Here is a 12,401-nt window from a genome sequence, read left to right on the forward strand (position 1 = left end):
TGGGGCTGTGTTCTGTATTTGTGACCAAAGCAGTGCGGGTAATACAGACATGTCTTAGCTAGCTCTGCCTCTCAGAAAAGCACTGGCACCACCCCAGCAGAGGAGGGTGCAGGTACACAGGGAGTTGGGGAAGGGACATGGCCAGGAGAGCTGATCCCAACTGACCACAAGGATATTCCATATCAGATGGGGTTGTGCCTAGCATCTAAAGCTGTGGGAAGAAGGAAAGGTGGGGCTGCTCACAATCATAGGGTTTGTCTCTTTTGGTGGAAAGCTTTTGCTTTACCTAAACTCTATCTCAACCCATGATTTTTCCCACTCTGCTCTTCCAACTCTCTCCCCCATCCTGCTGCAGAGGAGTGAGCCAGGACCCGTATGGTGTTTAGTTGCTGACTGAGGTTAAACCATGACAACCATGCATACAGAAATAAAAATTCTTCGGAAATGAGACAACCAAAGGAGTTGAATATAAAAGACTCAATTCGAGAAAAAATAGATCACAGGAACAAATTTATAGAAGTAAGACAAAAGCAGAAAAATTTTGAAATAAAAATTTGAAATAAACTTCAAAACATTAGAAGACCATGTAACTGCCACTCCCCATATAGACCTCCTAATCTTTAAGCTTGATACAATATTATGTCTTCCTAAACAAAAAGTCATTTTGACATCCAAGGCACAAGCCACTACTACAGCGAAACAATCAGGCAGAGTATATTATATCTTTTTCTGGTTAGAAAACATTACAATCTCCTATATCCACACAAGACTTTCATAACTATCAATAATAAACCTTTTTCGCACAGTAATTCCTAAGAGTGGTATTTTGTCTTGGTGATGGGCTGGTTTTGTGGAGTACCTCCCAGCAAGGCTCATTCCTTCAGCCTTGCTGAAGCGATTTTTCTGTACAAAGATTGGGATTCACTCCAAAGCTGCTTTCAAGTGGGAAGAAAAAATACACAGTTTCTATGACTTATATTGCTTATTAATTGGAAATTGCTAAAATATTCCTACACAGGTACCTTGTCCTAAAAAGTATCTTGTACTTAAAAATAGGATACCATATTCTCCATCTTATCTAAGTTTACAAACCTACCTCCTGGTTGCAAAAAATTGGAATCCTGGTGCTACTTTTAAACAGTCACCACGACCAGGAATCAGTAACTCTCTTTTCTCCAAAAGAGGAATCAGCACAGAGATCTGGAGAGAAAAAGAAAAATTATAAAACTTATTTTTTTGTGACACTAGCAGACAGCACAACCATCCACCCGTATTTCACACTTGAGATGCTGGAGCAACGCCAATGAGCACCATTATGTTGCCAGCAACTGCTATTCCCAAAGATACACTTTTAAGTGATGCTAATGGGAGTTGCAAAGTTCCCAGCAATTTTAATCAGCAGTGGAAGTCAAAGGTGTAATACTTATTTACCTTTTTTTCTCCTGTATTCAAATTTAATGGTAAGAGAATGGAAATGACATCCTTTATACCCGCAAGTCTAAATCAAAATTATTTATATTTAAATTATCAAATGACTTCTTAGACACATTCAGATCAGCAGCTTTGTTTTGTTTATCTGCCTGAACAGAGATGATCGGGTGTCTCAAAAAAGTCAAACATCAACCTTTTTCAGGTATACATGCTAATCCAGCAGAGTTTGGTATCTAAAGAATCTACCCTTCCCTGGGGAAGGATGTAATGATGGTGGAAAGAAAGAAAGACAGGAGGTATGATCACACCAACCCTTCAGCACAGAGGGAGACACAAAGAAATCCTTTGATATGGAGAATGCAGACAGGATGCCTGCAGGGAGGACCTGAAGAGAGGGATTTGATGAATGCAGGATACTACTGAGGGTATGCTCATCTTGAGTGCAATGAGTTGAGTCCACAGAAACAAATAAGTGCATGACCCCCTAGCAGTGATCTGCCTGTACATACAAGCAGTATCCATTTGCTTTCCTATAAATTTTTCATTTCTGTATCAGAAGCCTAGAACCTAATAAACAAACTGACAGGCAATTCAGTCACACAAGGGATGCTTTATGAACAGACATGAAAAATGTCCAGCAGGCCTATCCAGCAAAGCATCTCTATCACACCACTCTTGCAAATTACTTGTTTCCAATAGCCATTACTTCAAGAGCAAGGATGACTGACTAACTAGTTGCTCTGGAGCCAAAAACACAGGAAATCTGTTAAAATGTACAGAAAAAAAAATGTGGAAGGAGAAAAAAGCCCCACATACAACACACACACACAAAAATCTTATTAACAGCACTAGCCTCATATATTGACAATATTCTGTGGTATTTAGGACCACATTTGGTATCAAAAATCAAAACATTATTAAATAGACACATTATCAGTGTCAATTCCAATTTTCTGAGTAGCATCAGTGTGAGAGTCATGACTACTCTGTAACAAAGACAAAACCTAATGAGGTCTGCAAACATGTGAAAAAAGACAGGTAAATTCTTTCTAACCCCTTCTAAAGCAGTAACATTTTCAGCATGCTGCTACAGAGCCCTGGAGAAGAGGCTCCCAAAACTGTTATGATGGGCATTAAGATCAGTACCTTAAAGCAAACCAAGTTACATACCACATCCAAAGGAGCATAATCGATGTCCTCCAGAAGTATCCAGTGACCTTTGGTAACAGCTTGTGTCAAGGTGCCAGGCTGCCACACAAACTCCCCTGGCACATCTGTGCATCTATACATCCCCAGCAGCGTCTGTGACAGAAACAATGAGCACAGAGGAGACCTAGGCATCACCTCCCCAGGGGAAAGGATGGCAAACACATGACCAAAGTTGGGACAGAAGTGACACCTAGCCTACACCTTACTAAACAATCTGTGCCCAGCATTGCAATTTGTTTAATTAAGAAGAAAAGTTTCTCACCTCCAGTGGCAATTTTCACTGAAACTTAATAACTAAAACAAACCAGGTAATTGGAAGTGAATTCATGAGCTGCGCCACTCTACTTCACAAGCAATATAAAGCAACAGAAAACTTTCCAGGGTCACACCAAACTTTAGTTTATGTTTTTGAAGTCTGACTAAGGTAGTATATAGAACTATAAGGGGAGTTATTCAAAGGAAAAAATCCAGTCAAAGCTTTGCTTTGACTTCAAATTTTAACTTCAATATTTAAGCATTGCTTCAAAAATTGTGTTTGCGATTTTACTGCTACATATTTTGTACCTTCAACTTCACCACTTTTTCTTAAATATGATGGCATTAGTCTTGTATATGAGAAGATACAGTTGTGAGATGGTGAAACCAGGTGCTCCATGCAAGCAAAGCTGCTTATGCATGCTAAGCAAAACCTGGTAACTTCTGGCAGATACTGACCACCTTTGAAAACTAAAAATAAAATGTAGCAAACAAGGTAACTCAAGCTCCGAAATTCTATATGCAAAACAAGAAGTACATGAAATTATTTACAGATAGAGCTTAATCATTATTATGTCACCTCATAATGTCACCTCAACCTTAGTATTTTACTTTACCTCACCTTTACCACAAAAAAGCTATCAGATTAAACAGACATTAGCTCATTTAAACTGAAATAAAAGTGTTTATACAACCTTTGGCATCAGAATCCTGCTTTTTCCAAAACAAATCAATTTTTTTAATTAAAAAAAAAAAAATCAATAGAGCTTTTCCATTTAGAAAAACTCTGATAAAACATAATTTGAATGTATTTGAATATAGGTTCAGCACAATTATGCAAAAGAATTTAAAATCTACTGGAAATTAAGTTATTTTTCTTGTTTATTTATTCATTCCCATCAATATTAAGACCAGTACTAAAGAGTTGGGTATTGTAGGATCCTTGACTGAAAACATTGTATTATCAGAAAATTATGTCCATGCTTTAAGTAAAATTATGTCTGATGATCCAAACACAAAACAAATCCATCAGTTACCTTACTGTCAGTTTGATCTCCAAGCTGAACTTTCAAAATATGAGGAGGTTTTGCTCTTCCTGTAACAGCTGCTAAATATTCAATTAAAGAAGTTTTGCCACATCCTATTGGTCCTTCTAATAAAACAGGAGTTTGATATGCAACAGCAATAGCAAGGTTTTGAAGATTTGTGAAGGCAGATTCAACCAAAACAAAACTGCTGGTGTAATTTTCCTGTTCAAACATAAAATTTGGGTTACTACACTGAAATTGCTTTTCTTACAGTTGTACAACACAGAACAATTAGGAAAGTCAGTCTAACAGCAAGAAAAATTTTGGCCTGCAGATCTGCATATCAAATAAAATAAAAGTTGTATTTTTTGACAGATACTAAAATAGATTCCATCCAAAACCTATTATAGGTGAAATCCTTAAAAACAAACATACATACAACTTGATCTCAAGGGGAATTCACACTAAGTTGTCAGTACAGGCATAGTAACTATTCAGTCATAACTCATGTCAATTAAATACAATTTTCAATATGAGTGAAATTAAGTCACCAGAATGGATGCAAATCACAGGACAAATCAAAGAGCAGTTGCATTCAAATGATGCAAATATGAATATTAAATGAATTAATGTATTTATTTTCTGTAGAGGCCGAAGTATAAGATCATTAAACTCAGTAAATGAAATTCGATAACATTTGCATTTTATTCAAAATTAAATTAATTTAGTTTATTGAACAGTAATTAATCAATGTTACAGATAGTCTCCAAACATTCTGACTCTTACAGTCACTTACATATCTATATATGGCACAAAAATTACTGCTTTGTGCCAAAAGGCACAGAGGAAAGAAATCAGAGCATTGAAAGAAGTGTCTTGTATTTAAGTCTGACCTTTTTTCAGATATAGCTTCATGTACTTCTCTGGAAACAAGAGAAACCTCCCTCCCCTCACAGTTTGCTCCTATGTCTTCATCAGACCTAAGCTGTCACTAGAACTTCCCTATTGTACCTGGAACTACACTGTAGACCAGATCAGTTACTATTAAAAAAAATAAAAGCATTCTTTTCAGGAAGTTCTCTCCTCCCTCAGGAGATAAAGAGTATTCTTTCAGTTTATTGCATGGCCTGGCTTCAGCACAGCTGCAGCAGCAGTGATGCTGCCATGGGAGTAAGAATCTTCTTCAACAGCTCTACAGTTTCCCCAGCTACCGCAAATTCCAAACCATTCTCTCAGTCCTACAAAAAATCTCAAAAGGCTAAAAACAGTGAATTCAAAACCAGAAGTGTGTAGAAAAACAAGGTGGGGAGAAGAGGAATTTGGAGGGCAAATCCTCTTTCCTCTCTTTAGCTACTCAAACAATTCTGGACACTGGTAGTCTTAATTCATTTCTTTGTCCTGTTTTAGACCACTGTTACAAAATTAAACAAAAATACTCAGCTAAGAGCTAAAACTCGTACCTAAAGGAGAAAAACAGTCAGGAATACTGGCTGTAGATACAAAGAGTGATCTGAACAGCTCAGGTTAAACAGCAATTTAAAAGAAAAAAGGTTAAATACTGTTTATTTAAAAACGTTTATGCCTTTGGTGGGCTTCCCAAAACTGTAAGGCACTAACTATAGTCCGCATTACACTTTCTCAAGTGGTGACAGTAAATTCTTGCTCACTTCCTTTTCTCTGCCTTGTGGAAGAGTTTAAACAGCAGCCTTGTTTTCTTTTCAGAGAACTGAGCATGTTTGGAGAAAGGCTGTATATAAGGTGCCTGTACAGCACAAAAAAACCCTACAGGGGTAATGCAGGTAAAAACAACTGTCCCAGATCCTGGCTTTTTTCAGCTATGGCTTGTCACCCTAACAGACTGGAGTTACTACGTAAGGCTGAATATTCTTTTGTAGTATGTTTATACAAACTGCTACATGGAGGTAAAATGAACAGCACTATTGCTCCTTCACAGCTTCACTACACTGCAGAGTTTCTTTGTGGGGCCTGTATTATGCAACACTAATTCACAGCACACACTGAGAAAGATAAAGATACACACGCTACCCACAATATCTCAATACAGAAGGAATCTAACCAGGAAATAAAGTCAGTTCACTGTACTTAGAAATTCCTAAAAATGTACTGATTTAACTATGGGTCACTTACCTGCTCTTCAGAAACATGCTGTAGTCTAGGCAGCACAATGCCACAGACAGCTACAACATGTGCAGAGAGGTCGCCTGACACAACATGTCCTTGTGTATAGTGCAGTTCTTTCTCCTTTTGCCAAAATGAGGAGTCTGGATTAGCCAAAACCAAGGCTTGTTCCACATTCTGCAGCTGAGATTCTTCTAGCAACCTGTGAAACACATGTTTATTAACTCAGCTGAATGACATCAAGAAAAACAAATAGTGTTCAAGATTTTAGAAGTCCTTACTTCAGTCTGAAATGTATCAGCTCCTCAGGATTGAATATCTTCTTCAGGAAAGATAATTTATGCTCATCGTTCATGCATGTAACCAGAGCAAGACAGTTTGAAGTATACCTAAAAATTACATTTAGAACAAAACATGTCAAAACAGTTTTGAGAAATGTAGTTCAATAACTGTCAATTGCATAACAAAATATCAAGTTTAGAAAAAGTGCAGAAAATTCATAGAAATTATTTTAGCACTATGCTTAACATGCTTTCAGATTAGACAAATATCTCAGAACTGAAAAAGCAATTCTATCATGGCACAGTTTTAATTTATACGCTAATTAGCTAACATTTCTCTGAAGAACTGAATTATCAGCAGAAATATAATAACGGAATGCACTTTCCTAAGTAAATAAAGGTTAACTTGAGACAAGGAAAATTAAGTCATCGCTGCCCATTTTTTTCTCCTACCATTTCCCCTCCAAAATTGCATTTCATGCTATTTCTAAAGTAAACTTAATGCAATTAAATCAATTCTGAGTGCCTAAAAAAGCCAACAACTCCCAGTTCGTGACTACATAAAGCTGACTTGCAACAAAGAACATTTAAATCATAAACCAGTATTCATTCATTATAATGCTGTTTTTAACTTCCAGGAATAAAGTTTTCTATGAGTATAATGGGGGAAGGAAGAGTAGGTAGAAGATTGTTTCAGGACAAATGTTTAAAAGTCAGCTCATTTGCTTACTTAAGACTATTGGTTGAACACCAGGTAAACCAATTCTAGTCAATGAATTTGAATTACAAGTCCTATCTCTTTTTCTGACACTAAGTATGTAATTTTGAAGAGCTTCATAAATGATAGATTTGACAACACTCTTGGTTCTGCCCTTCCTAAATTATACACCTTACTTAAATCATGTGTTACTAACACAATTCCAAATTTATGTTTTGAATTGAAGACTACTAAACATCTCTTCTAAAATAAAAACTACTGTCAATAATACCACTGACATAAATAAGATAGAGCATGTGATAGGCTGAAGCCCTGTGGGCAAACACCTAACATGAAAGATCTGACCAAAATCCCATGTGAAACCTGTAACAAAGCCAATACAAAGCACAGCTTAAATAGAAAGTCTTACAGCCACTGAGAAATCTACACTGAAAAAAGAACCAGCGTGGTCAAACCAAAATTATTTGGAAAGATTCTCTAGACCGTAGTTTTAAGCACTACTAAGAGCTAGCCTAAAATTCACTTTGTGATAGATCAATACAGCTTTCAAAAGGTCAGTTAAGTTCAAGTACAGATTCCATTGGTACGGATTTCTGGTATTATTTGAAGATGCTCTCTATTGCATGTGAACATTGTTAATTATAATTCCATGAAGAAGATTTGGAGGTTTGAACTTACCAACGGACTAAAGTGTCATGACTCCTTAGGAGTGGAATACACGCGCTCCAGTCCCACAGGTCCCGGAAAACTGCTGGCTCCTTTTGTAAAAATCTGTAGGCAGCCTCCATGAGGTCCCGTAGCTTCATTCGTCTGCGCCCGTATCGGACTGTGTTTGCATCTGAGCTCTCCAGGAAAAGCCTCTGGAAAACTGGTGATGCAGTTTTAAAGTATCTTAAAGCAAATCTTTAGGAGAGAAGGAGATGGAATACAGACATGTATGTGAGAAGAAACACATGATAAAAATGTCAGGGCACAGGTTCTAAGACAATAACTGATAGTACTAATAACTCAGGCCTTTAATTAACTTTGTCCACACGGGGAAAGACAACCACTTCAGCAATCAGCTGAAAACAGACACTCTACCTTGTCAGAAATCATTATTTAATTATCAAGGGCAAATAGTACTGCCTTTGGTAAAAACTCTTTGATTGCTCTTGTTTCTGAAAAAGTAATACCGGTTCCTACTTATGTAACTATATCCTACCGGCCTAGACGTCTAATAGTAAACTCAGAGATTTTGGTTGTGAATTAAGAATTGGTTTGGTTTGTTTGTTTGTATTTCATGGCAGCTGTTTTGCTTTTCTGTAGATTACAGACGAAAGTCAAATTGCATCTCATAACTCGATTTAATTAAAACAGTGTTTCAGACTTGTATCTACTTAATTATTACTTCAGTTCAAAACCCATTTGTTATTGTAGGAGACAATTCAAATCCTGACACCACCCCTCTTCACCAGGTAACACTAACAAGCACATACTTCACGGATGACATGTTAACTGCCATGTTAATGGTTAATGACTCAAACAATTGGCCATTTGCAAAAGCAGCAGTGCTTTGCTGAGAATGTACAGGGTCATAGCCCAGGGGCAGAAGGGGTGAGCAACCATCACGGGGGCTCCAAGCTGGGGTTTGGGCCACATCTGGAAAAGACCAGTAAGAAGCAAATCCTGCCAGGTGGGAAAATGCTTTTTATCATGACAATGCCCTGCCTTACACAAGTGGCTCAGGTGTGAAAGCTCCCCTCGGGGGAATTACTGGGACATTCACACTGAAGGTTTTCATCCCTTCTGATGGAGCATAACTGGCATTACAGTTGAATCAAAGATCCAAGAAGTGCATGCAGATCCACTTTTAGGAACTTCCACCAGAGAACTGGTCATGATCCACAGTGTTGGAAAATAGCGTAAAACTCCTCCCCACCACGGGAGGTACCTGGGCATTCCCCCCTGAACCTGAGTGTTTATTAACCCAACAAATTTTGTGTTCCATGGGCTTCCCCCACCTCCTGATGGATGAACACTTCAACCATCACTTAGACCAATGACACTGAAACTGCAACAACCAAGTCTCCCACTGGATCCATGGGTAGTGACATCTTTCTATTCTTACCCTTTTCTTCCTATTTTTATCCTCTTTCTTTCTTTTCCCTTATACATTTTCTTAAGTGTTACTTTGTATGCTTATATAAGGATCCTTCTCTCTAATCCATCCTAAAGCATCTCTTAACAAGAACCTGAGCTACCCTGCTTCCTGGGGCAGGCTGTAACACTTCCTAAGTTCAAACTTTGACATGTCATTACTCACGGCAAAACATCAGGGTGGTCAGCAACCAGCTTGCTCATTGCTACACACAGCCTTTCATGCCGATCATGGTTGATTTGGCCACCAGCTTTAATAGCTTCTGCATTTCTTTCCAACAAATCCAGAAGGATGGGCCGAACTTGACGGCCGATCAATACAGTGCATTCTTTATCCAGCAATAACTGTGCCAAAGTATTGAGGATGCACTGACGATCCTGCTGAGTCCAAACCTAAAGGAATAGGAAGTGAAAACAGGTTAAATGGAAAATTATTTTGACTTTTAACTTCAGAACTATTCATGCAGGAGCCAGAGTAAATTTTACTGGAACAAATAGTTCAAAACCAGAAGGGAGTCCAAAATCCCAAAGCAAGTACTCAATTGACACAGCTCTCAGTATTAAAAAGATTACAATACAGAATGAGTAAGATGCAGAACAATACACTAAACAGGAATTACAGAGTAGCATCAAAATCCTAAATCATACTTTACAACTGAAAGATTAAGCAATTTGTAATTAATTTTTTTTTTTTAAGAAAAAGATTGGGAAAATGTTGAAACGACTAATACATCTTTCTTCCTAGAATTTCCATTGATATTAACAGCCTGATCTCATGACAGCCAAAAAACATTTAAGAATTTGAGTTGCTTCATGTTCACTCTCTCTTTACAAAAAGGAAGCATTCAATCAGTCATGATCACAGCCTTATTTTCATAGTTCTGACAAGAATTACAGTGAGCAATACTTTTAACAAGAAGCAGGTTGTATCTGCAGTTTTGAAGTTGAAATTCTTTTTATTTTTATATTGTTATATAAAAATAGTCATTTAGTTCTTTAAAATACAAGAAACACATACTCACATCTGCCAGAAGAAAGAAAAAAACCAAGCCAACACACCTTAACATCACATCTCCCCCAGCCCTCCTAACTTTGTTACTGATGAACAACCCATTTCTTGTGTCTTTCTCTGCTCTTTGAGCTTATGTTACTACCCAAGGATTTCTCCACTTCCATGATGTTTAACACATACTGCAGCATAAGTAATTTTGAAAACCAGGACTATGAATGTGCACTGTAGTTGTTTTGCTCTTAACTCGGATGCTCCACGCTCCCCACCCTTACTGAGTGAACCCTTATTCTGTTCAGGAAAGAAATATTCTCTAATTCAGGTAGTCTTTTGTTTCAGCAGCACATGCAGCCAATTCCTGCTTCTCCTAGGCTTTAGTTACCTGAGGAAGACCTGCTCCTGGTCTCACAGATGGGATGGTTTTATTGTGACAAGAGTGCAGTGGTCCTTTGATTACACCCTATCTACACCACGTGCAAACCTGCTCAAGTTCCTCGGTCTCCTGAATTTGAAGACATTCATCCCCATACAGCATTAAGAAGCCAGGGAAACTGAGGTACACACACTACAAATATCAAACCAATCACATTAATTGGAAGCAACTTCTTAGAGGCAACACATTTGCTTTTACACAAATTTATCTGCCTCTTATCTATCACAGCAGCATCAAAAATAATTTTAAAAACTGAGCAATTACAGGGAATTACAGGGAATCAGATTTTGAGTGGCAAAATGACTGATAAACTGTTCAAAGGCAGAATGGCTCAAAAGACCCAGAAATATATTCCACCGGAAAAATAAAAAGCGTTTTCAAATCAATTACATCTTTGGCTACCCAAACAAGGCACAACAGAGTACTTAATTTATTAACCAGAGCTTTGAATATCAAATAAAGCCAGTTAACAATAAAATAACAAATAATGTGACTGACTCAGTAAAATTCTGTATTTATGTATCCACTGTACAACAAATTCATGCCATTAGCAATTTCCTGAGAGGAAGCAGTATTTTTAATCATTGTGTGCAGTACCCTTAGGACCTATAAAGCTCTTAAAAAATCTTAAAAAATGGTAACATTCACATTCTACAAAGAGACTATCTGATTTCAGAGCCTAAATTTAAAATTTTATGGAAAAGCAGAATACTGTCAGAGGTTTTTTTTTAAACTAAACATGGACTTATGAAATACCAGCTTTCTTATATAGCTTTCAATAGCATTAGACAGCTGATCTGAAAGTGCTCAAGTCTGGGATAGTAAATCTGCACATGTAGTTCCAAACAGCTGCTTTAAGAAAGCATCACAAAAGCCTGTGCCTCCAAACACAGAATGCATACAGACACTATTACTAATGACACAAGATAAACCACCAACAAATTAAAAAAGAAAATCAAGAATGGTGCGCTCAAGATCTGTCCACTTAGGACAGTTGCACAGACTAAACAGAAGAAATATCCAAAGGGATCAGGTTCTTTTATCTCTTTCCATATAAGCATGGTGGTAGATGCTAAGGACAGAAACAAATAAGGGTGTTTTTGCATTGAAGTTCCATTCCTAGGAGTGTTTTAACCTTTACAGTGATTAACTTCTTTACTGAAATTACATGATCACAGGCAACCAAAATACATACATTTGCACAAAATTCACATTTGGAATTCTATGCAGGAAGACTTTCTGGCAGACTTTTGGTAACTCAGAGCCAAAAGCACATTCCAGCAGTTTATGGAGACCTATTGCTTCTACAGTTTGCTTAAATTATTTAAATTTGTAGACGTGGGGAACAAAGACTGGTTCAGAGAGCTTTTTGTCCCATCTTCCTCATTAAAAGCACAGAAATTTGCTGTTCACGGTATATAAAAACACTTTACAGAAAAGGCTGTAATTCTATTCCATACCCACAAACAGGGAACAAAACCTTCCATGACCACATGAACTGTGCTATTCTATGAACCTCAAAAGACTGCTCCTTGCTTAGCAGTTGTGGGCAAGTTTCATCCCTTTGTGGAATACTGTTGAAAAAATAAGTTGCCAGAAAGACATAACAACGCTGCAGAGCAAAGACTGCTCTAAAATTCCAGAATGTATACTTCCTAAGTTATATACAAAGCAACTTGTAGGAAATCAGGTATGCTGTTTAGAAATGGAGTTTGTTTACTGACAAGATAAGCTTAAAATAATCTTAGAGCTGTAGCTT

The 12,401-nt window shown here is 37.4% G+C and overlaps 1 protein-coding gene across 1 annotated transcript in view; it reads right to left on the bottom strand.

Moving 5' to 3' along the window:
• The window catches only part of MDN1 (midasin AAA ATPase 1), a 91,021-nt gene that overhangs the window by 77,123 nt on the left and 1,497 nt on the right, over positions 1-12,401 (bottom strand). The window contains exons 2-8 of the mRNA XM_056487517.1: positions 9,367-9,593; positions 7,740-7,964; positions 6,344-6,451; positions 6,072-6,264; positions 3,933-4,145; positions 2,602-2,733; positions 1,097-1,200 (exon numbers count right to left, since the gene is read on the bottom strand). Coding sequence (XP_056343492.1) covers positions 1,097-1,200; positions 2,602-2,733; positions 3,933-4,145; positions 6,072-6,264; positions 6,344-6,451; positions 7,740-7,964; positions 9,367-9,593 — 1,202 coding nt within the window. The remainder of the gene's footprint in view (positions 1-1,096; positions 1,201-2,601; positions 2,734-3,932; positions 4,146-6,071; positions 6,265-6,343; positions 6,452-7,739; positions 7,965-9,366; positions 9,594-12,401) is intronic.

The sequence above is a fragment of the Oenanthe melanoleuca genome, chromosome 3, assembly GCF_029582105.1.
Source record: "Oenanthe melanoleuca isolate GR-GAL-2019-014 chromosome 3, OMel1.0, whole genome shotgun sequence".
NCBI lineage: Eukaryota > Metazoa > Chordata > Aves > Passeriformes > Muscicapidae > Oenanthe > Oenanthe melanoleuca.